The sequence below is a fragment of the Myotis daubentonii genome, chromosome 5 (genome assembly GCF_963259705.1).
Source record: "Myotis daubentonii chromosome 5, mMyoDau2.1, whole genome shotgun sequence".
In the NCBI taxonomy this organism is placed as follows: Eukaryota; Metazoa; Chordata; class Mammalia; order Chiroptera; family Vespertilionidae; genus Myotis; species Myotis daubentonii.
The window spans coordinates 35,574,868-35,600,801 of record NC_081844.1 but is presented as its reverse complement, the minus strand read 5'-3'; the positions used below and the strand labels follow the sequence as shown (position 1 = coordinate 35,600,801).

General features: G+C 40.9%; 1 protein-coding gene and 1 pseudogene across 4 annotated transcripts in view; both read left to right on the top strand.

The window, feature by feature from the left end:
• FBXO16 (F-box protein 16) overlaps positions 1 to 25,934 on the top strand; it is a 50,855-nt gene that overhangs the window by 18,762 nt on the left and 6,159 nt on the right. For 3 of the 4 annotated variants that reach the window (XM_059697564.1, XM_059697566.1, XM_059697567.1), the window contains exons 4-7: positions 5,297 to 5,503; positions 9,819 to 9,983; positions 14,326 to 14,558; positions 19,249 to 19,351. In XM_059697564.1, the coding sequence (XP_059553547.1) occupies positions 5,297 to 5,503; positions 9,819 to 9,983; positions 14,326 to 14,558; positions 19,249 to 19,351 (708 nt within the window). The remainder of the gene's footprint in view (positions 1 to 5,296; positions 5,504 to 9,818; positions 9,984 to 14,325; positions 14,559 to 19,248; positions 19,352 to 25,934) is intronic. The other variant, XM_059697565.1, reaches the window with a different exon arrangement.
• Positions 12,774 to 12,874, top strand: LOC132236268 (U6 spliceosomal RNA; annotated as a pseudogene).

The following is a 25,934-nucleotide window of genomic DNA, read 5'->3' as shown; positions in this document are numbered from 1 at the left end:
CCTGACACTGCAGCAAGTATACTCGTAATACTCCCAACTACTCTGAAAATAGGATTTTTCACAATTCTTTTGAGTCAAGAAAGCCCCTAAAAAAAGGTATTAAGCCCTAACTGGTTTGGTTCAGTGGATAGAACATCAATCAGCCTGTGGACTGAAGGGTCCCGGGTTCCATTCCAGTCAAGGGCACATGCCCAGGTTTCAGGCTCGATCCCCAGTTGCGGGCGTGCAGGAGGCAGCCAATCAGGTTCTCTCTCATCATTAATGTTTCTATGTCTCTCTCCCTCTCCCTTTCCCTCTGAAATCAATAAAAATATATTTTAAAAGGCATTAAAATAATTATAAAATATAATTATAAGCATAATTTAACATAACAACATAATATAATGTAAAAAAATGAACTGTGAAGTGAAGTACCATAAATGGTCCCAGCTACTCCCCAATCTCACACATTGGATCGATGGCTGCAATGTTATGGGTATTTTTACTAGAGAGATGACGCAAGAGATGTGGGAGATTTTCTAATTCCTGTACAGTTAACTCTACAGCGGGTTATTTACTTTTTGGATTATTCCTAGCGCCTTTTAAATGCCAAAGGGATTTTCCCCAACTGTTAAGCATTCTTCTGAGTCATCACTTTCAATTGGTAGGAGTTCAAGGAATGCAAATTCGTTTTCTATTAGCCTAAACAAACACAATTAGAAAGGAAGATTCCTTGAGGCAAAGAACACCTATCACAGCCAAATTTAAATTGCCTTTGACCATTGTCATCAGGGAAATGAGAAACCAAAGTAATTGCCTTCTTAGCCTCTAAAGAAAAATGTTTTAATGCTTTCTCTTGTAGAGTTCGTCATCATTTCTAATCCTAATGTTCTTTTTATATTCATTTTAAATCACTCCAATTTGGGCCCATTTTTTTGGTGGGCATCAATGAAAGTACATGGGAAAATCTCAGCCATTCTCAATATATTTCCCATCCTTATCAATGTACAAACATGGTAATTTTATGCTTTTTCATTTAATTGTTTATATATATTTTCTTTTTACATTGATTAACCCACATACTTATTATTTTTAACTTCACTATGATAGTTTATTATGATATCTGCCATGCAATGAGTCAGGCACTCTATTAGGAATTTTATATGTATACGAGTGGCCCGATACATGAAATTCATGCGGTGGGGGGGGGGGCGGTGGAGGGAGTGTCCCTCAGCCCAGCCTACACCCTCTCACAATGCAGGGCCCCTCGGGGGGATGTCCGATCACAATCCAGGACCGCTGGCTCCTAACCGCTGGCCTGCCTGCCTGCCTGATCACCCCTAACTACCTCTGCCTCAGCTTCTGCCACCATGGCCTCATCCGGAAGGACATCCAGAATGACATCTGGAAGGTCATTTGGCTGTCCAGTCTAATTAGCATATTATGCTTTTATTGTTATAGATTATTCTATTTACTCCTCACAACAACTCTACAATGTAGATATAATTATTCTTAATGTATAAATGAGGAAATTGAGGCTCAGAGAGGTTGTTAGTGGTGGAACTGGGGCTTAGTAATTTATTTCTAGTGAATATTAGAAATAACAGAATATTTTAGATGAGACTCCCAGTGGTCTCATTCCCAAACCTACCATCAAAATAATGCCAGTCTTTCTTTTATCCATTTACAGGTTGCTTAGCTGATCCCCCACTGTTAGGCATTTTGGGTTATTTCTGATTTCTTGCAGTGATGATAATATCTCATGAAAATAGTTTTGTAACCATATTCATCCTGTGTCCTCATGAAGCTCAGTTTCTACAGAGTCACATCGCATTGCCTGAAAGTAATTTTAAAAATAAATTCCAATTTTCATTTTGTTTCTCAAAGATAAAATCACAGAGGATCCAGTTCAAAACTCCAGATCTCCTGCTTTTATTCCTCAGTTCTCTTACACTCTAAAACTGCTATCAAGGCAATGACAGTCTAAACCAGGGGTGGGCAAACTTTTTGACTGGAGGGCCACAATGGGTTCTTAAACTGGACCGGAGGGCCGGAACAAAAGCATGGATGGAGTGTTTGTGTGAACTGATATAAATTCAAAGTAAACATCCTATCTAATAAAAGAGAAAAATGGTAATTGGCGTACGACGATACCCTTTTCATTGGCTAATCAGGGCTATATGCAAATTAACTGCCAACTATGATTGGCAGTTAACTGCCAACTATGATTGGCAGTTAACTGCCAACTATGATTGGCAGTTAACTGCCAACTAAGATTGGCAGTTAACTGCCAACTAAGATTGGCAGTTAACTGCCAACAAGATGGCGGTTAATTTGCATATGTAGGCACAATGCGGGGAGGTGAAAGGGAAAGCAGGAAGAAGCCCCCTGCCACTGACAGTGATCGGAAACCCGGGGGGAGCTAAGAGCTGGGGGGCAGGGCAAAGGCGGCCCTGGGGCCGCCTTTGCCCTGCCCCCCAGCCATGATTGGAGAATCAGGCGCCTTTTCCGCCCTGGCCAGTGATAGCAGGAAGTAGGGGTGGAGCCAGTGATGGGAGCTGGGCACGGTCGAAGCTGGCAGTCCCAGGAGCTAGGGGTCCCTTGCCTGGGCCTAAAGCGGAGCCCACGATCGCGGGGCCGCTGCAGCTGCGGGTCCCCGCTGCCCGGGCCGGACGCCTCAGCCAGAGGCATTAGGCCTGGGCAGGGCCGGAGCCTGCAACCGCGGGGAGCTGGGGGTCCCCTGCCCAGGCCTGACACCTCTGCCGGAGGCTTTAGGCCTGGTCAAGGGGCCGATCCGGTGATTGGTGATCGGAGGGTGATGAGGGTCAACTCCTCTGGCCGAGGCATCAGGCCTGGGCGGGGGGCGGAGCTGGGGATTGGGGGGATATGATGGTCCCCTTGCCCAGGCCTGAAGCCTGGGTCAGAGGCGTCAGGCTTGGGCGGGGGGTGGAGCAAGTGATCAGAGGGAGATGGGGGTCCCCTGCCCAGGCATGATTCCTGGGCCAGAGGCCTCAGGCCTGGGCGGGGGCCAGAGCCAGTGATCAGGGGAAGATGGGGGTCCCCGTCCAAGCCTGACACCTCTGGCGGAGGCGTCAGGCCTGGGCAAGAGGCCGATCAGGCGATCGGAGGGTGATGGGGGTGTACGCCTCTGGCCGAGGCATCAGGCCTGGGCAAGGGGCCGATCAGGCGATTGGAGGGTGATGGGGGTCAACGCCTGAGGGCTCCCAGTATGTGAGAGGGGGCAGGCTGGGCTGAGGGACACTCCCCTCCCCACACACACCCAGTGCATGAATTTCGTGCACCGTGCCCCTAGTCATTACATAAAAGGGTACGGTCTTTTTTTTTTTTTTTTTTTTTTTTAGTTTTATTCATTTCAAACGTGCCAGATCCGGCCTGCGGGCCGTAGTTTGCCCACGGCTGGTCTAAACCCGCAAACTCCCTGCAAGCCAGAACTCCAAAGCTCTTCTGTCTCCTCCTACCTCCCCTTGGCTTTTCACTTTATAGATCAATGCATCCTCCTGGGCCTGGTTCTTACCCTGACCCTCGACATTCTTTTCTGGCTCCTCTCTATTCATTCCAATAATCCAAACCAGAAGGAAAGAAGTTGGAGATATGGATTGTGCAGAAACAGGGATAGCACAAATCAGGAAACACTTACACATGAACACATTTTACTCACTTATTTATAAGTTAAAGTCTTTGGTGTTTTTATTCATTTTAGGGTTTTTTTCCCTCTTGAATTATAGTCTTCCAAGTGAGATTTGTGAGTCATCGAATAGATCTATGATAGTGAATAGAAGTATCCCTACTAATTTTTAAAAAATACATTGTTGCCCTAACCAGTTTGGCTCAGTGGATAGAGCATCGGCCTGCGGACTGAAGGGTCCCGGGTTCGATTCCAGTCAAGGGCATGTACCTTGGTTGCGGGCACATCCCCAGTGGGAAGCGTGCAGGAGGCAGCTGATCGATGTTTCTCTCTCATCGATGTTTCTAACTCTATCCCTCTCCCTTCCTCTCTATAAAAAAATCAATAAAATATATATATTTTTAAAAAATAACATTGTTGCCCTGGCCGGTGATCTCAGTGGTTAGAGCGTCGGCCCATGCACCAAAGGATCGGAGGTTCAATTCCTGGTCCAGGGCACGTACCTGGGTTGCAGGTTCAGTCCCTAGTCTGGGTGCATGTGGGGGGCAACCAATGTGTCTCTCTCACATCTCTCTCTCTCCCTCCCCCTCCCTCCCACTCTCTCTAAATAAAAACCAATGGAAAAATATCCTCAGATGAGGATGAACAACAACAAAAATACATTGTACGACTATAATAAAGTTGATTATAAGGCTTGTACCAGATACATTTTTGCCTTATACTAGTATGCCTTGTTAGGTAGTCAGTATATAACTAAAGTTCATTATAAGATTCTGATTACTTTATAATAGCTGTAATAGGTATCTATATGTGAAATGAAATAGCATACAAAATACAAGTAGCCCCAAATTTCCCTATTTTCTCTAATGGACAAAAGAAGTAAAGATTTAAACTCCGGCCAAGTGGCTCATTCAGCAGGTAGGTGTTCCCATAGGGCCTTTTTTTTGGGGGGGGGGGGGGCGGGGGGCGGGTTAGCCAAACCTCACATTCTTATCTTAGATCAGCCACTGATCTTGGGACTGATTTAGGGTTATCTCTGGGGGAACTGTGAAGTAACCAAAGTTTGGTGTGCCCCAGATTACTTTGGCATCGACTTCTTGTCTCTGGAATTCTTTTTATCCAGGTCCTCCTATTGCTGTTTCCTCTCCAATCACATCAATTATTTACACATTAGTGGGACTTTGACCCAATAGACTCCCCTTCTCAGGGATATTTGCATGTGATACCTTATTTCCAACCGCGAATGCAAAGGTTTGTTTCTGGTCTTTGAGTTTGGCTCTTACGAGCTAATACACAGCTCTTAGGGAGGAGAGGGGCGGCCCAGGCACCTTCTCTTCATGTTGTATGTTATAAATATGTTTTCTCAGTTGATGAATATGGCCAGCTCCCAATTTACTGTCCTAATTAAGTGCAAGTCCTGAGGTCAAGTATACTCTGTACACACTCAGATCTTGCACAGCTTCACACATATAAGTGTGAGAAAGGGCATGTAGGTGGCAAAATGTGGAATTTACTAATTAGGAAAACAAATGCATGCCATTCATTAGGAATAAATTACTACACTCACTTTCTATGCCATTTTTTATTGCTTCTTCATAATGAATCCCTTGGATCAGATTAAACAGGGAAGTTTTTATTTTCTTTTGTCTTTTTTTTTTTTTTCTTCTCCAGTTTGACAAATGGACAGACTCTCAAAGGAGAAGAATCCTGACCGGCCTGTTAGAACGCTGCTCCCTGTCACAGCAAAAGTTCTGCTGTCGAAAGCTTCAGGAAAAAATTCCAGCAGAAGCTCTGGATTTCACTACCAAGCTTCCAAGGGTGTTGTCCTTACACATCTTTTCCTTCCTGGACCCCCGAAGCCTTTGTCGTTGTGCACAGGTAAAGGAAAGAAGCCGCGTGGGGCATTTTGTAAGGACAGCCTGGGAACTCTGGAACTTGAGAGGGGAAAAAGCACATCCTAGTATAGCAGGTTCTCAACTAACATCGTTTTGTTTAACTTAGTTTTGTTACAGTGTTGATGAGAATCTGTAGGAACTTAACTCTTGTTTATATCAGCCTACGGAAAACTGGTTTCGTTACATGTCATTTCACTTAAAGTTGCAGAATCTATCGGTGACATTAAGTGAGGACTTACTATGCACAAAACCAATAAATGGCGTGGTCAGTATGTTTAGTCTGTGTAGTTTGGGATCTCCCCCTCTCTCAGACACTATGTCTCACTCTCTATTTGGTGCTCAAAATGGAAAAAAAAGTATAAGATATCATTAATGTCCACACACACACAAAAATTGCTAGGTGGTGAGGCAAACACCCAAAGAAGAAATGCTTCATCAGCAGGACCATCTTACATTGCACAGCTACAATAAAATCCTAAATTGTACAGCTCAGACCATTCATAAAGAGAAAGGCTCAAAATAAGGCGCTAATGAAATATACAAAAGAATATGAGACTAAAAGAGTTCAGAGTGAGCAAATGTGCTCACGGATTTGGAAAAGGAGCTGACCATTATTTTCTTACAAGTAATTCCATGGTGTATTAAATGTAGCTAAATTACTTAAGATTACAAAACGGGTAGTGATTTTGTTAAGTCTTCTCATAGAGGCTAGTAACACCAGACATTATCTGTTAGCATGCATTCACACATATGCAAAATGTTAACTTCCATTTTTAAAATTTAAGAAAATGAATTCAGTAAGAAAGATGAATTACTTAATGAAGGAGCTGGGGAAGTTGGGTAGCTATCTGAAAAAAATTTCTAGTAGGATAAAAGATTGATGTGAAATCAAAGGAAACTATGAAGGTACCCAAATAAAACACAGGGAAGGAGGTCTTTGTGACTATAATACCCAGAAACCATAAAAGAAAACATGTAATTTAAAGCCTTGCTTTACTCATTATATATAGTATTTACTATATGTATTTTATGATCAAGACTAAAGAAAGCTAGATTTTAAATTGTGACTATAAATATTAAAGTTTTCTGTATAAAAAGAACATTATAAATAAATCCAAACAGTAAATAGGGAAAATACATATTGCCAATGAAGGGCTAATTTTCTTATATTTTTAAGAACTTCTATTAATCTATATTAAGAATAAAAGACCACCTGGCTGGTGTGGCTCAGTGGTTGAGAGTCGAGCTATGGACCAGGAGGTCATGGTTCCATTCCTGGTCAGGGCATATACCAGGGTTGCGGGCTTGATCCCCAGTAGGGGGCATGCAGGAGGCAGCTGTTTGATGATTATCTCTCATCATTGATGTTTATCTCTCTCTCTCTCCCTCTCCCTTCTTCTCTAAAATCAATAAAATTATATATTTTTAAATAAAATTATATTTTAAAAAAGAAAGAAAAATAGACCAACAACCCAGCAGAAAAATGAGCAAAGGGAATGAATGAACAAGTAGTTCACAGAAAGAAAGGTGTTTCTAAAATATGTAAGCTGCTTAGTCTCACTATGTCATGCTATTTTTCACGATACAGATTGATAAGTTTTTAAAATAATATTCTATATTGGTGAGGGTGTGAAGAAACCAAAGCAGTTTTGTATATTGGTGATAGATAAATTGGTACAACCACCATGGAGAACAATTTGGGATCAATTATAATTTTTTTTAAAACATATTTTTATTGATTTTTTACAGAGAGGAAAGGAGAGAGATAGAGAGTCAGAAACATCGATGAGAGAGAAACATCGATCAGCCGCCTCCTGCACATCCCCCACCGGGGATGTGCCCGCAACCCAGGTACATGCCCTTGACCGAAATCGAACCTGGGACCTTTCAGTCCGCAGGCCGACGCTCTATCCACCGAGCCAAACCGGTTTCGGCCAATTATAATTTTTAATAATGATTCCTTTTGACCCAGCAGTTCTACTTCTTGGAATTTATCTGATGGGTATACTTCAACCTATGCAAAATTATGTCTGTGGAAGAATATTGCAGCATTGTTTGCAATAGCAAAAGTTTAGAAATAATGGAAATGTCCACCATTAGACTAGTTAAATAAATTGCAACAATCTCCAAAATATATCATCAGTGAAAAATGCAAAGGTGCAGAATTGTCCTACCATTTTGGAAAGATAAAAGAATACATACATGTTTGTTAATATAGACCTAGAATACTTCTGAAATGACCCACAAGAAGCTGGTCACAGTGGTTACATCCAGGGAGGAAAATGAGGGGCTAGAAAACAGGGATGAGAGAGAGACTTCCTTTTTACTGTGTGCCTCTTTGTACCTTTGAATTTAGTATCAATGTACACTTATTATTCTAAAAATGAAACAGTTTTTAAAAAAGCATATCATTCTAAATGTCCAGCAATATGATAGTATTATATAGCCATATGACAAATTATTATGCAGCTATTAGAAAACATGATTTGGAAGACCAGAGATATTTATGATATGTAAAATGAAGAAAGCATAATTTTAAATTGTATATAGAGTTTCCCAATTTTGTTTCTTACATGCCTAAAAAAAAAAAAAAAAGACTGAAAGGAAAAGAGCTCTACCAGGTTGTTAATAATGTCCATCTTTAATTGATGGGGTTTTGTACGTTGTTTTTCTTTAAACTTCTCAGAAGTTGCCAAGTTTTCTACATGAGAATGTTATCATTCTAAGGAAACATTATTTGAAATAGCTATTCTTCTAATCTATGGGCACCATATGTCGATCTAGCAAGATTTCAGCATTACATTTATTCCCAGTACTGACTGTGAGGAAGACACAGATCATTATTCTTCATCTAGGTTTAAAGGAAACAATAAATTCATTGCACTAAAATGAGCTTTGAGCTGTTTAAAAAGGTATATGGGGCGGGGGTGGTCTTGTATAGTTTTGAAAGCTCCTATCTACCCTTCAATTCTCATTTCTCTACCTTAAAAAACAAATACCTTATCTACCCTGGGGGGAAAGCCTAGCTTAAATATCCAGGACTAAATAAGATCTAAGGAAAAGGAGGAAAACAATGACAATTCAGAAATTTTTCTCCCTATCCCCTCCCTCCAAAACCTCATCTCTCCATTGAATTCTGAGTTAATTAACCATATAGGGATTAAGGTGGGTGTTTCATTCTGGGTTCGACAAAGTAGATATGATTTCTCTTTCTGCCTGAGGGGCTCTACCAGATCCTCTAACCTTTTTCCTTCTTCCAGCCCTGAACTCTTATTTTTTCTAATTGTGCCTCCTCTCTCCTGCCTGACTCATGTTCAGCCCATAAAACAGTGCTAAATATAGTAGGAACTCAGTAAGTGGTGGATGGAAGGAGGGAGGAAGCAGAGGTGATAGATAAGTAGATGTATGGATAGCAAGACCCATTATAGAGTGTTCTGTTTGTTTATTTATTTATTTATTTATTTGGTGTTCAAAATTATTAATTAGTTATTCTTAAAAAAGAGGATAGTGCCGAAACCGGTTTGGCTCAGTGGATAGAGCGTCGGCCTGCTGACTGAAGGGTCCCAGGTTCGATTCCGGTCAAGGGCATGTACCTTGGTTGCGGGCACATCCCCAGTGGGGAGTGTGCAGGAGGCAGCTGGTCGATGTTTCTCTCTCATCGATGTTTCTAACTCTCTATCTCTCTCCTTTCCTCTCTGTAAAAACTCAATAAAATATATTTTTTTAAAAAAAGGATAGTTTTCCAAGCATGAAATTTGGATTTGAATGTTCATAGTCATCTTTGCAGTTCTTACAGCTAAGACACAGATGTCTAGTCTCATGTGGGACACACCATGTAGTATCGGTATTTGTGTTCTGTTTATAAAATTTATATTTAGCTAAATCGTAAGAGTGAAGGGAAAACAGATGTATACCATGTGCAGACCTGAGTTTCTATAACTCTCATGTAACTTTCACATGAATCCTGATGAAATTCCAAAGTCTAACTGAGCCTCAGTTTCTTCATTTGCAATATGAGAGTACTAATTTTATTTACTTCCATAGGTTGCTATGAAGATAGTGAATAGGTGCTCGATAAGTATATGTTGACTCAGATTCTAAGTTGGAATTAGAATTTAAAGAAAATAGTTCTGTTTGGGTAGGAAGCACTTGAGGTAGGAGGTAACTATTTAAGCTGTGAATTGGGGGAAAGGATAAAAAATGTTATCTAGGGTCCAAGGTGACAGTTTAAAACCTATAGAAAGTGACCATGTAAACTGAGTAGGTCCTGTTTTTTCTTCAATTGTTGTTTTTCCCAGGTGAGCTGGCACTGGAAGAACTTAACCGAGCTGGATCAGCTCTGGATGCTCAAATGTTTGCGGTTTAACTGGTACATCAATTTCTCTCCAACTCCCTTTGAGCAGGGCATATGGAAGAAGCACTACATTCAAATGGTGAAGAAGTTTCATGTTACCAGACCTAAGGTAAATTTTGGGGCAAGAAAAAAAAAGCAACAAACTTACAAACATCAGTTATTTAGGAAGTCTAGAACTAAGACTAAATGATCACACTTGAACTTGGAGGAGGGAGTTGGTTCAAAGGAAGAATACCATGACTTCAAAATTCTCTTCTGAGAACTCGACAGCCCATGCCAAGATACCTGTGACTACTGAGAGCCCTCATCTGACGCCCAAACCACCGTTCCACTCAGGAAGTTAGGACTGTGAAGCTCCGCACTCTGTCCAGGTCTTGGATTTCCATATCCCTGCCTCACCAACCTCCCGGCCTCCTCCCTCCCCCCACCCCCCTCACCCCCGACCCCGCAACAATTCTGACACTGGGATTCTGTGGGTAATGTGCAGTATTTGTTATGTATGGATCAGCAAATTCCATTTTACCAATTCAAATATTCTATGATTCTTCGTGGTGAGCCGAAGTATATTTTTGTAACATTTATAAGGAAAAGTTTTCCAATAAATCCATAATTGCGGAAGGGCATAATGAGCATATTAAAGTTCTTTTTAAGCTGGAAAATACCAGTGTAAAGCATTTCCATATAATCATAGAAAGTAAAATAACACAATTTTTTTCTAGTGGTTTTCTATGCTTTATAACCAATGTTTGTATTCTTATAGTCGCTGTTAATTATAGGACATTTTACGAGCCTTTTATTTATGGCATGGTCTGACACGCAGAATTGTGCATCATTTTGTATGAGTTCCTGAAAAATTGTGCATAAATTAAATTTTTAAATGATTTTCAAAACCACAGGGGTATCATATTCTATGAAAAAGCTGCAGTGAATCCTTTTAAAATTGAAGAGTCCTTTTGAAATATGAATAGTCAACTTCTAAATTGCTCATTTAGGTTAGTTTTATGAAAGTAAGCTACATTTACATTTAATATAGTAATAAACTATGCATAATTAATATTATCACAATTGCAATGATAAAACTAGTCTTTCTAATTTCAGTAATCGGTGTGCTCCATGAGGATTTCTTTTAAAAAAATGTTTTAAACTGCAGTGATGGAAAAGTTATTTTCAAAATTACCATAGCTATGATATCTTTTCTCCTAGAGATTTTCTCAACTCTCATTCTCGTTGTAGGCAGAGAATGGCACTCAGTAGCTGAAGCTTGGGCTGTTCTGGGGCAGAGGAGAGAAAAGTGACTAGCCAATTTGTAGCATGAAAGGAGGTTTTTTTAAAAATATATATATTTTATTGATTTTTTACAGAGGGGAAGGGAGAGGGATAGAGAATCAGAAACATCAGTGAGAGAGAAACATTGATAAGCTGCCTTGTGCACACCCCCTACTGGGGATGTGCCCGCAACCAAGGCACATGCCCTTGACCGGAATCGAACCTGGGACCCTTCAGTCTGCAGGCCAACGCTCTATCCACTGAGCCAAACCAGTTAGGGAGAAAGGAGGTTTTGAGCATTATATATAAAACTAACTTCAATGCTTTTTTTCTACAGAATATTTCTGTATAACTCTATTTAAAATAATGACTAGTTCTGACGCAAGAAAATGTCCACCTCTTTGCCTAGCACTAAATGTCTGTAGGGAGTACTTTGCTATATTAAACTTGAGTTTTTTCTGTTAAAGAAATAAACCTAAATTAGAAAGACAGGTTAATAAAATCAACTAATAATTCTATTTCTTAGTCAGAAAGACTAGGTTTATAAAGCGTCTGACTAATGTTAATAAAGTCATCTGACTATGGTTTTAAGGTCAACTGTCAGCACCACACCTGAATAATTTGTGTAATCCCCTCTGAGCTGTTCCAGTGATGGTGCATGCAGGCAGTCGCTAGAGTAGAGCATAACTTACCTTCCCTCAGTCACCAACACCATCTCCCTTCCCTCTAATACTTTGTCCCTGGCATGAAAACATTTTAAAAGCAGATGGTAGTGGTTAAGAATAGTTTCCCCAACCTTAAAATGCGACAACTGGGCTAGAATGATCTTTATAACTGTGTGTAAAGCTACAATATCTGCTCCAAGAAACATAATTTCAATAATACTTCATCTAGAAAAAGAAGAATAAGTCAAACCCAAAGTAGATGGAAGGAAGAAATAATAAAGAGCTGAAATCAATGTCATTGAAAACAGATAAACAATAGAGAAAATCTATTTTCTATCAATGAAACCTAAGCTGCTTGTTTGAAAACATAAATAAAATTGATAAATTTCTGGCTAGCCTGCTAAACGGAAAAAAGAGAGAACACATACATTACAAGTAGCGGGGATGAAAGAGGGAGGCATCACTACAGATCCTGCAGACATTAGAAGGACAATGGGAGAATATTATGAACAATTCCATGTCCTTAAATTCAACAACCTAGATGAAATGGACAATCCTTGAAAACCACAAATTGCCAAAACAGTCTCAATAAGAAATAGAAAACATGAGCAAATCTTTATCAATTTAAAAACTGAATTCTTTTAAAACTTTCCACAAAACTTCAGACCCAAATAGCTTTATTGGTGAATTCTATCACACATTTAAGGAAGAGATACCAATTCTACATACATGCTTTCAGAAAATAGAGGAAGAGGGAACACTTCTGAACTCATTACCTTTATACCAAAACCAGATAAAGATTTTACAAGAAAACAAAACAAGACCACAGACCAATATCCCTCATGAACACAGGTATAAAAATCCTTTTAAAATATGAGCAAATTAAATCCAGAAATTTATAATACATGATGACCAAATGGGATGTACCCAAGGAGAGTAAGGTTGGCATAATATTAAAAAAATCAGTCATGCTCATTTTGGCAGCACATATATTGGAATGATACAGAGAAGACTTGTATGCCCCCTGTGTAAGGATGGCATGCAAATTTATAAAGCATTAAAAAAAATCAATCAATGTAATTTACAGAATAAAAAAGATTTCTGATCATTTCAGTATAGGCAAAAGTATTTAACAATAAAATCAGCAAAAACTCATTTAAAAAATTCTCAAGAAGCCTAGGTGAACAAAAGTTTTGTTTACTTAATACAGAAGAGTCATCACAGTTTTCATTATTACCTATTACGTTAAAGTGTCAAGCATTTTATATTTTTCAGAGTTAATGATGTTTATTTATATGTGATTACTATCATTTATGCCTGGCCTTTTCCCCCTGAAACTGATTTTTATTATCACTTATTATTTATTCCCAGTACTATTAAACTAGACCTCCTCCAGCAAAAGCAGATAAATTTCATGCAGTATTAGCTCAGAGAAATGAAATGAATTCCCATTCAAAATGAGACCTGCACAGACTTTTGAGTACTAAACCAATTATGAGCTATGAGAGATATAAATATAAAATGTTTTCTTAATCTACCAGTTTATAGTCATTCATTAAATGAATAAATATATATATTTTTAAACTGTTATGTGCTGGGTACTTGAGTGCAATGATCCCAACCATGCTTACAAGGAGCCTAGTCTAGTGGCCTAGGACATAGACAAATTAATGAGTACTAAGTGCTCTCCTGTAATAGAAATATATACAAAGAGCAGTTGAAACAAGGATAAGAAACTAACTGATTCTGCTTGGAGGCACTGGGGAATTTCTTAATTTTCACAAGCAATTCAAACAAACCAATTCACCAAGCAAAGCTCCCCTAATCTCTTAAAGAACAGAAATTAAGCCTTTAATGGCTTCTCAACATACCATTTCCCTTAGGCTACAACCACATGAAAACCTTAGGAATTTCACACACACAAAAACAGACTTTCAATTTAGGAAATTAAAGCAAAAGTATTTGGGGGGAGCGGATGAGGTTTTGATAATTGATAAAAATCTATAGACTACCCCTATATAACTTGAAATTGTCTGTATGGGTTATAGGTAATTAGGACTGGAGTACTTTTCTGAATGTATACATTTTCATGGATAAATTAATTGCAGTTGTGGAAACCCTATACAATGACGTGTTAGAGGAGGTGGCAGTACCAGGTAGAGAAGGTATGGTCTTGAAGCAAGACAGTCCTGGATTCAAATTCTGACCCTGTGTCTTAAAACTTCTGTAGTCGCAGGCCAATTAATTGGTTAATCCTACCTTCAGTTTCCTCTTCTTTAAATGGGAGAAGTAACAATTACCTTTTAGAGTTATTATGAAGGTTAAATAAAATAATGTATGAAAACTTCCCAAGACAGTGCCTGGCACATAGCAAGGACTCCTGGGTTGACGGCTGCTGTAATCATTGTCACCATTGTCATCACTATTGTGGTGATGGTGATGATATTCTTTTTTTTTTTAATTGTTGTTATAATTACAGTGTGTTAAAAACAGAAATAGTCATTCATTTTCTTCTTCTAGACACCTCCGAAAGATGGGTTTGTGGTTGCTGATGTTCAACCAGTGACAGGCAGTTCTCCAGAGGAAAAGCAGTCTCTGTCATCGGCTTTCCGATCTTCTTCCTCTTTAAGAAAGAAGAACCACTCGGGGGAGAAAGAACTCCCACCCTGGCGATCCTCTGACAAGCATCCAACTGATATCATTCGCTTCAATTACCTGGACAATTGTGACCCCTTCGAGCAGATCTGGCAAGGGTGAGAAGCTCCATCTCCTTCTTCCCTTGTCTGCTTTTAGAAACAATTGGCTGGCACTTCCATGTGAAAAGAGGAAAATAGAACTTAAGTGAATATAGAAGTAAAGAAGCTTTTCCATACTTAGAAGTAAAAAGTAATAGAAAAGTAAACAAACTGTTATTGGTAAATTTGCCCTGTTTGCTAGGATTTGCTTGTATTTTATAGCTGTAATGATTTAACATCACAACTTCTTTTAGTATTTTAATACTTCTATTTTAATCTAGCACCATAGGGTTCATCCTACTCTTTTTCTTTTTTCCATATTTGCACCTCCCTTCTCTGACAGTAAGAAATCTGGCTATCATATTTATTTATTGTTCACTAAATATAGGTTATATGTCACATATATTATACATTGTACAGTTCACCCTTGAACAATGCCAGCTTAAGGGGCGCCAACCCCCATGTGGTTCAAATCCACATGTAAAGTTTGATTCCCCAAAAACTTAACTAGAGTTGGCCCTTTGTATCCATAGATTCAACCCACCATGATTGAAACCAGTGTTTTCCATCTGTGGCTGGGAATGCAAAATAGTGTTTTCAATGTGTGGTTGGTTGACTCACTCTCTCTGAAAATCAATAGAAAAAATATCCTCTAGTGAGGATTAACAAAAAAACACACCACAGACTTACAAACTAGAATTCAATATTTGCTTATGGTTCTCTTTGCCTTTAGTCTGAGCATGTCTATATATATAAAAGGCTAATATGCTAAGTGACCCTCCGACCGTCCAACTGGTCGCTATGATGTGCACTGACCACAGGGGGCAGACACTCAATGCAGGAGCTGCCGTGACTTGCACTGGCCATTTACAAAGAAACAGCACCACGGACCTGGTGCCGACAAAGCAACACTCGGCTTCCCCCAAGTGGGACACAGGCCCCGCCACCACCCCGGAGCAACAGCCCACCAAATCACAGCCAATGCTGCCAAGACCCCATGGAGCAAAATGAAGCCCACAGCCCAGCTCAGCTCAGAAATGGTGGCTGTGGGCACCGGGTAATGACGTCACATAGTAACGCCCAGCTTCCTCTCCCTAGAGACTAGCCTCCTTGGAGTTTCTTCAGCCCAGGAACACGACTTGCTTTATAGCCAGGTGGAAACATTTTACACTTTAACCAAATGTCTGTGAAGTGTTTTCCCATGCCTCATCTCATTTGATCCTCACAGAAGTCCTGGAGTGGGTAGATAGGAGACTCAGTAGGATCCTATTTTATTTTCATTAGCTGGAAAACAGAGATTTAGAAAGCTTAGAAAGTTGACCCGACTGAAAAGAAGTAAGAAATGGTGGACCTTGAAAATGACTTCAGGTTTTTCTTACTGTGCAGAATATAGTCAAACACTGCTGCAGTTAAATATTTCACCCTTTGTTCTCCCTGCGTGATCTACAATAATAATCTGCTTCATGTTGATATTTACTGCTGTGTTGCTAACAATTACCTGAAAGAGAAGTTGGGGTGCTTCACTGGGCTGGAAAAAGTTTAGCTAAATCAGAGAGCAGGCCTAATTAAGCAAGTTTATCTATATATGTAAAGCACTCGCTGGTGCCAGTCGCACACGTGTGTTTCAATCTGTCATTGTCAATCGTGAATTTGGTTGACACTGCTATTATAGAGAAAGGGCAAATAGTGATATTAAAATATTTCTTCTAATTAATTTCCTTTCAATGTCCACGAATTCGTCCACCGGAACTCTAGTATAGTCATAATACTATGTTCAAAAGTTATGTGGGTATGTTAATACCTCCTTCACTGTGGGTAGGTCACATGGTTCTAAAGTTAAAACTATATAAAAGTATACAAGAAGTGTATGCAAGAAAAGGTATACTCAGAGAAGAGCCACCCCCATCTCTTCCACTCTGCTCCCCGCTGTTATCTTTTCTACCCCATTTCCACTAAATCTCATTAGTTTCTAGTTTATCCTTCCAGGGTCATTTTTTACACAGAGTTACAAAATACATCATTTTTCGACTATCTGGCAAACTTTAAAGTTCGGTAATATGTTCTGTTGGTGAGGCTGTGAGCAAACGCTGATAGAATTTACTCATAGCTGGTGGAAATATAAATTGGCACAGACTCCATGGAAGGAAACTTGACAATATCCAGCAAGAATACATATGTATTTACATTTTGATCCAGCAATCCTACTTCTAGGAGTCAACGTTGAAAACACTAAAAGTACATCTGCAAAAGGATATTTACTGCAACGTTTGTAATTTTAAAATATTGGAAATAACTTAAATGGCCATGCATAGGAGAGAGTGTTTGTTGGATAAATCATGTATGGTTCATTCACACAGTAGAGCACAAGGCAGCTGTAAAATGAATGGGGAAGATCTCTATGAACAGATAAGGAGTACATTTTTAAATCAAAAAAGCAAATTGCAAAAGAGTATCTATAATATTCCACCCCTATATAGAAAGAAAAGAAAGTAAGAAAATACAGATCTGTATCTATGTATACACATGTATCTGTTCACTTGTTAACGCACACATGCACATACAAAAGATAAACAAAAATTAAGAAAACAAATTTTGAAGTATTTGAATGTTTTCATACATCTGCCATATTTTTAGAATGTATTTCGACAGATTAACACCAAGGCAGCACAGGATAGTGGTGATGTACAGTCTCTTGAACCATACTGCTTGGGTGCAAATCCAGGCTCCCATACTTCTGTGTGACCTGGGGGACTCCCTTAACCTCTCTGTGCCTCTGTTCCCACATCTGTAAAATGGCAATAATAGTGATACCTAAGTCATAGGACCCATTCACCAACATAGACCAGATGCTTGGACTCTTTAAAGAGTGTGTCAGTGTCATGGTGGGGAGGCGGGGGGGGGGGGGGGGGAGGGGAAGAGGTGGGAAGAATATTCTATAATATAAGAGAAAGAAGAACCAAATTCATTTTGAATCTAGATGGAATTCTGGTTCAAAAAATAAAGACTTTAATAGGCATTCTTGGGAAAATTTGATATAGACTGGGTATTAAATGATTTTAAGGGATTACTATTCATTTTCTGAGGTATGGTGATAACTAGTGTGGTTAGGTAGGCAAATATCTTTATCTTAGGAGATGAGTGTTGAAGTATTTAGGGGGAAGTGTCTGCAATTTACTTTCTTACACTGTGACAAATATATACATATGTATATATGGTGTGTGTATGTATGTGTGTTCATATATGTATCTATATAAAGGGATAAAGCAAAATATTATCAATTGTTGACTTTAGTTAAAGAATATATGGATAATCATCATACTATTCTTTCAACTATTCTTTATGTTTGAAATTTCTTAATTAAAAGCTGGGGGAAATTTTTTCAGAGAGAAAGGGAGAGGGAAAGAGAGATAGAAACATCAATGATGACAGAGAATCATTGATCGGCTGCCTCCTGTACACCCCCCACTGGGGATCGAGCCCTCAACCCAGCATGTGCCCTTGACTGGAATAGAACCTAGGACCCTTCAATCCACAGGCCGACTCAAAGCTAGGGGAAATTTTTGAACTTTAAGCAGCAAGAAATATTCAGCAAAACTGATCTTTTTAAATAAAACTTTATAATGGAAGTTCAAGTATATACAAAAGTAGAGAGACTAGAACCCCTTATAACCATCACCTAGCAGTAACAGGTTTTAACTTGTGACCAATCTCGTTTCATTTATTCCTCACCACTCTGCCCTTTCCCCAGGTTATTTTTGAGACAAGTCCAAATGTCATACATTTTCATTCATACATGTTTTGATGTTTTGTCCTTAGGATATATTCTATTAAGAATATTCAAACAGCCCAGCCAGCGTGGCTCAGTGGTTGAGCATCAACCCATGAACCAGGAGGTCATGGTTTGATTCCCGTCAAGGCACATGGGTTGCAGGCTTGATCCCCAGTGTGGGGCATGCAGGAGGCAGCTGATCAATGATTCTCTCTCATCATTGATGTTTCTATCTCTCTCTCCTTCTCCCCTCCTCTCTTTGAAATCAATAAAAATGTATTTTTCTAAAAAAGAATATTCAGACAAATTACTGTGTTAAAGTCCCATAAAGAAATTATTCTGTGTGTGCTAATGACACCAACTCAACAGACAAGATCATTTATTTTGTTTTTGATTTTAGGGATTTCCATCCTTCATTTTATTTAAAAGTTTTGAGAAAAATTGAGATAGTTCCAAAGTAAAAAAAAAAAACAAAACAAAGTATACGTGGAGAAGTCTAGCTTCTGCTTCTCCCCTTCCATACTGTCCCTTGTGTCTGATAGGGTCACATGGGAATCCTACTTATGGGTAACCGTTTTTCAAAATGCTATGCTGTAATCCTTCCATTTGAGAAAACATAAATACATACACACACGTTTTTGGAAGTAAATAATAGCATATAATATGTACCACTTCACCCACTTTTCCTTTTCTCATGTGACACTATATCCTGGAGATCACTCCACAGTTGTATCCAGAAATATTCTGCCTTCGTTTTTACAGCTTATAACACTTCATTGTGTGGGTGTAGAGTTTATTTAACCAGCTCTCTATTGATGGACATTTGGCTTGCTTCCAGTTGAGTGAAGATAATCTTTTAAGTCATAGTAACAACAAAATCAAATGGGCAAAGTTTTGAAATGAGTATTTATCATTTCTCCAATGCTCTCCAACTTACAGAAGAAAGAAAAGACATGAAACGACCCCAGATTCCAGCCGACAGTCACATGATAAGAAAAATAAATCGCGGGACAGATCTAAGCTAAGAAAAGCACAGTCACTGGTGAGTATTGCTTTCCAAATATTCCCCACCAAAGCCATAGCCAGTTTGGCTCAGTGGATAGAGCATCAGCCCGCAGCCTGAAGGGTCCCGGGTTCAATTTCAGTCACGGGCCCGTACCTTGGTTTCAGGTTCCATAGCCCTAGTCTCGGTATGTGCAGGAGGCAACCAATTGATGTGTCTCTCACATTGATGTTTCACTCTCTCTAAAGAAAAAATCAATGGAAAAATATCCTCAGAGAGGATTAACAAAACAAACTAAAAAAAAATCCCCACCATAATGTTAATGAAAAGTGCTGGGTCTCTAATCCCGTTTGTGAAACTGAATTTGTTCTTTTTAAATTAGAATCGAGTGGTGATTTAAATCCTGGTCTCTGGAAGGGACTGACAAGCTGTGTAACCTTAAAGATGCCCTTTATTTAATCTCTCTGAGCTCTTGTTTTCTCCTCTGTTTAAAACAAAACAAAAAGACTAGATGAACTGATGTGTATGAATCTGCTTTGAGAACTATACAATATAAAGGGAACATTCTTATCATTTCGGTTTTCCTTCTGCTTGGAGTCCTTTGGTGGGGGTGCTATAGAAATTTCTCTACACTTTCCTGCTACCAGTGGAGTATGATCATAACAGTGCATTTCAAGTAACTGCAGAAAAAGTGAATTCAGAACTTTTCTCTCCCTAATGAAAAAAATAGCTATTTGACAACCTAATAAAGTCAGTAATTGTGTCGAGTGAACATTATCATTTCATAGCAGAGTTGTCCAAACTCGCTCTATGGCCCCAGTGGATCCCTTTGAGCACATGAGTCTTTGGTGCAAGGTAGAAGGGAATAAGGGTGGAATCAAAAGTTCACATTATTAGTAAAGATTTAGAAAAAAAGCAGCTGAGGATACACACTGAAGGAAAATGAATATAAAATGGATGTCAGTTGGGAGGAGAAAAGGTAGATACTCATGAGTAAATCACTTTGATAGCTCTGCTTTAAAGCCCTATTACTTTCTGTTTAAATTTATTTTCAAGTGTTATTATATTCAAAAAAGAGAGAGAGAGAGATGAGCTTTCTAAAATAGGGCTATTTGTATTCTGAGGGATCAATTTTGTTGGGTTGGATGAGGCTTATCACAGGCAGATGTGCAAATGCCCAAGGGAATGGGGATGCTTAAAGCAGAGCAGTAAAATTGTCAGTGAAAACCATTAATCGAAAAAAATAACTTTATGAGGCTTATCACACAGGCCATTCAGGCATGTTTCTGTCTGGTTTCCCGGCCCCTCCTAAGCCAGGAGTAGAAGAGAAATCTGGGGGAGATGAGGGAATTGAAGGACTATAAAAGTTGATGGTGATGTATGCTTACAAATTATCAGCACAGTCAAACATTTCTCTGGCTTAAGAAGCAAAAGAACAACAACAAAAACCAAGGGCTAGACAGAAGCCTTCTCCATGGGTTTTTGACATTAACCATCTGTCACATACTAGCAGGGCTTGCTTAAGTTGAAATATTTGTTATAAATTATAAACTTTAAAAGTTGTACTGCTAATTAAAGCCCAAAGGGAAACCAGGACAAATTAAACAATGATAAAGAACAATTATGCTATCTATATATATAAAAGCCTAAGCAACCATCACAAACGAATGAATGACCGAACAGGCTGTGTGGGGTGACTAGGCCTGCATGGGAGTTAATGAGGGGCAACCAAACGACTGAGCAGCAGGCTGCATGGGGTGGCCAGGCCGGCAGGGGGTTTAGTGAGGGACGACCAAATGACCCAGCAGCAGGCTGCAAGGGGCCATCAGGCCAGCTGGGGGGGGGGGGGGGTAGTTGGAGGCGACCAGACCAGCAGGGAGGGCAGTTGGGGGTGACCAGGCTGGCAGGGGGGGGCAGTTGGGGGCAACTAGGCTGGCATGGAGGGCAGTTGGGGTGACTAGGCCAGCAGGGGGGACAGTTAGGGGCGATCAGGCAGGCAGGTAGGTGAGCAGTTAGGAGACAGTGGTCCCGGATTGTGAGAGGGATGTCTGACTGCCAGTTTAGGCCCGACTGCCCCTAAACCAGCAGTCGGACATGCCCCGTGGGGTCCCGGATTGGAGAGGGTGCAGGCTGGGCTGAGGGGATCCCCCCCTCCATGCATGAATTTCATGCACCGGGCCTCTGGTCCTATATAATAAAAGGCAAATATGTAAATCGACCGAATGGCGGAACAACTGGTCGCTATGACATGCACTGACCACCAGGGGGCAGACAATGCAGGAGCTGTCCCTTGGTGGTCAGTGTGCTCCCATAGGTGAAGTACCACTCAGCCAGAAGCCGGGCTTACGGCTGGTGAGCACAGCAGCGGTGGCGGTGGTGAGCATAGCAGCAGCTGCGGTAGTGCTAATGATGTCTGACTGTTGGACATCACCCGAGGACTCCCAAACTTCAAGAGGGTGCAGGCCGGGCTAAGGGACCCCCCTGAGTGCATGAATCTCATGCACCAGGCCTCTACTTAATAAATAAAGTTCGTGACTGTATTGATCTACTTGTATTGTTTATGTAACTATACTAATTACAATCAGTATTTATGCTTCGTAGTTTTGCTAAGAAGCACAGGCATAATCAAACCTCCCAAAAGTATGTGGTGGTCTTCGACTGGGTGATGATGCCCATGATAACTGGCTATTCGGGCCACAGAGTGAGTGTGGCCAAGGCCCCCTCTCCATGAGGTAGCAGTTTGCCCTCACTGCAGGTCACAGACCTCCTAGAAATAAGCAACCTCCTAATGATGCAAGATGCTTGAGAAAATGAAGGAACGCCGGTGTGGGGCTGAGAGAGGAGGAAATGGGTATTGAGGAAACTCAAGGAGGGAACCCAGGGAGAGTAAGGAGTAACTAAAACTCTGACCCCTGCAGCTGTTGAGTTTGGTAGACTCAGCCGAGGTGCGATTGCAATGGAAAAAATTACATATTCACTTGATAGAAAGTTCTTGTATTATATAGACAGGTTTATTTCCTAGGAAGATGTCACCCCCATAAGTAGAAACGGGCATATGATACTTGGAGAAGTTAAAGCTTTGTGAATGGAAGGGTTGGAAGAGAGAAAAAGCACAGGAGTGTAGAAGTACAAAGAATATCCTTAGGCCATCTTTCCAGGGCTGTGGCTTTTACGCCACTGGGACCATCCTCACTTTACCCTGTCAGGACTTAGAGCCTTTAAATATGAGAGTTCCCTCTAACAAGAGAAACAGTCTTAGGGGAACAGTTTTGAGACCACATGCATTGCTGTGAGCTTATGATGTTGTCTATTATTTCATAGATTTGAGTTTTCAGAGCCCCCCTCCCCCTTAAAAGTGTACCTGATTTCCTCTCCAGCTTCCAGCGCTAGTGCTGCCTCATTGCAGCTGCTCCATTTAACCACCTTTTGCTGTGAATCGTTGATGGAAGATGGTAACAAAGCCTAGACCTTCTCACTAATGCTTTATAATTTTGAACATTGTTTATTAAAATTCTCTACATATCATCGGACGGCTGTGGCTCAGTGGTTGAGCATCAACCTATGAACCAGAAGGTCATGGTTCCATTCCTGGACAGGGCACATGTCCGAGTTGCAGCTCAACCCCCAGTAGGGGGTGTGCAAGAGGCAGCCAATCAATGATTCTCTGTCATCATTGATGTTTTTACCTCTCCCTCTCCCTTCCTCTCTCTGAAATAAATAACAACATATTTTTAGAAAATTCTACACATATCAACAAGTGCCCAAATATTAGTTATGATAAAATTCCATACAGAACAAAACAATTTAAAAATATAGACATCACAGTAGAGCCAGGTACCATTTTAATTAACCTCCAGAGATTTCCCCATCTCATGTAAAGGTGTGGAAAAAAAATTTTTTTTTAAATCCTAAGAGCTGGCCCCACAATTCCTTTTTGGGAAGGGTGAGGAGGGAGCTGTCTCCTGGGGGAGAACTGTTGATGAGCTTGTAGAGGGAGATGACACCTTGAGGGCTTGGATGCTATGGGGCACCCCCTCCAGAGGAGGGGACACCTGCTCTGCTAGAGATTTGGGGGAGTTTGTGGTTTCTACTCCGTTGAGGGCAGGGGAGGGGGAGCAGGGGGACAGGGGAGGAAAGAGGAGAGAAAAGCCCGCTTGGGTCCAGAAGCTGAGATGAGGTAAGGGAGAGGGACCGGGAAGGTGTTAGACAGTGATACCACCATCCGATCACATTTATTTGCTATTGCTGGGAAGTAAACCCTGCCTTCCGTCTCTAGAGTAAATTCTACTCAATTTGCACATGGAAGCAAGATCTCCGAAGTCTAGGAGGCCAAGAAAACAAAAGTCCCTTGGAGACAATTCACAAAAACCCGGGGTGGGGGTGGGCTTCGGACTTCCCCGGCCCTGAAATGGGACTCAGAGGACCCCAGCTGACGGCTTGGTTCCGTCCTTTTTGTCTTTTTCCTACCAAGTTAAGTATAAAAACAAACACCTTTTGTCTCTCACTGAACTTTTGCTTGGAGGTTAGACGTCCTCACTTCTAGGTTCTGATTTGGGCACGAATTTCAAAAAGCTTGCTGTTTCAGGGCACGCATTGTAATACAAGTAACCAAAGCCTGGCATGGCCTGCTTACTCTAATTGCCTGAGATAAGACCTTATCTTTTCCTGTGCTTTGCCAAGTCCAGCCTCTGCCGTTACCTCCTTCACCTCTTTCCAGGATCACTTGATTCTGATTACTTAAAATGCTTCTGGCCCAGCTGACGTGGCTCAGTGGTTGAGTGTTGAGCTATGAACCAGGAGGTCACGGCTCGATTCCTGGTCAGGGCACACACCCGGGTTGCAGGCTTGATCTCCAGTTGGGGGCGTGCAGGAGGCAGTCGATCCATGATTCTCTCTCATCATTGATGTTTCTATCTCTCTCTCTCTCTCCTTCTCTTTTCCTCTCTGAAATCAATAAAAATATATTTTAAAAATAGAATAAAATGTTTCTTTAAGCTTTCTCACCACCCCCCCCCCCACCTGCCCCCCCGGCTCAAAAGAGGAGGGAAAAAGATTCTACTCCGAAGTGATTTGGTTCCTGTCGTGGATAGCATGATGGTTTATGAATCAGAAAACCCAGGTTTCTAGCCCCGGCTCCACCTTTAACTCAGCGGCCGCTCATCCTCTCTGAGTTTTCCTTTCTCCTATAAAATGAGAGTTGGATTCCAGCACCTTTCAGGTCCATTCCAGGCTAACGTCTGATCTATGGGCCCTAGAGCTTCCTTCCACATCCACTCCCCTCTCTCCTGAGACCTGAGGGACACAGCTATGACTGCGGCTGCTTTACACAGGATAACCAAACGGTTCCATTATTCCGCGGCTCCTGCTTATAAAGCAATATAAACAGGTTTCTGTCTCCCACCTTTTTCTTTGAACCTTGGAAAATATAATGAACTGAAACAGAAGAATTCACAAAACAAAGTTATGCAGCGGTTTTCTTGCAGGCACTCTTTAGTCGCCTTTCATTTCTGGTGGCCTCCCCAGGTGTTTGTTTTATCATTTTTTTTTTTTGCTTTGGATGTGCAGAACTAAAAATATCTATAGGAGAGATTTTTAATTATTCAGCTCAGTCAGTCCAATTCTCAAGAGTTCCATTGGGAAGGAAGAATAAGAAAGAATATGGGCTTTGCAGTCAGAGGGACCTGGGTTCCTTTACTAAATGGCATGACTTTGGATAAGTTACTTAACCTCTCTGAGCCTCCGTTTCTTCATCTGTTAAATGGGAATATATTAAGTACAATACATGTTTGTGTGTCCCCTCCACCCCCCGCCATATACTATCTTATTTTTCACTTTGCTGACCAAGAACACAGGTTTGGTGCCCTAGCCAGTTTGGCTCAAGGGATAGACCGTCGGCCTATGGACCAAAGGATCCCGGGTTTGATTCCGGTCAAGGGCACATACCTCGGTTGCAGGCCCAGGCCCTGGTCGGGGGGCGTGCAGGAGGCAGGCAATCAATGTTTCTCTCACATCGATATTTCTCTCCGTCTTTCCCTCTCTCTTCCACTCTCTCTAAAAATCAATGGAAAAATATCCTCGGGTGAGGATTAAAAAAACAAACAAACAAAAAACACAGGTTTGGGACTTAAACAGCCTAAGTTCGTTGCCTGATACCACAACTTTAGTAGGTCTGTGAGCAGCTCCATCCTGGCCTAGTTATTGACCTCTCGGAGATTCTGTTTTCTCACGTGTGAAACGGAATTAGTAACAGCACTAACAGGATTGGGAGGGGGATGTAAAGCATTGAGCACGGCGCCTCGTTCACAGCAGGCGTTTACCAGTAAATAGTGGCCAGTAGTGGGCAGTGGGAGACGGGAGGAAAGATGAGAGCTAGCTGACAGTGAGCAGCTGCCCAGAGGGGCCCGCCAGGCAGCCGGAAGGAGGCTCCAGCCTGTGGAATAAGCTCTTTCTTGCTTTTGCCTTTACTTCTCCAGTTTTCTTTATCTTCTCCCTTTCTCTCTTAGTTTCCACTCTGTAAAATATGGTTGCACCTACAGCAATATGAGATTTTAGCCAGATATTTTCTTTCCCTGCCTGGCGTCTGTACCATCGTGTGCCGGTAAACACACAGGCTCCTGCATTG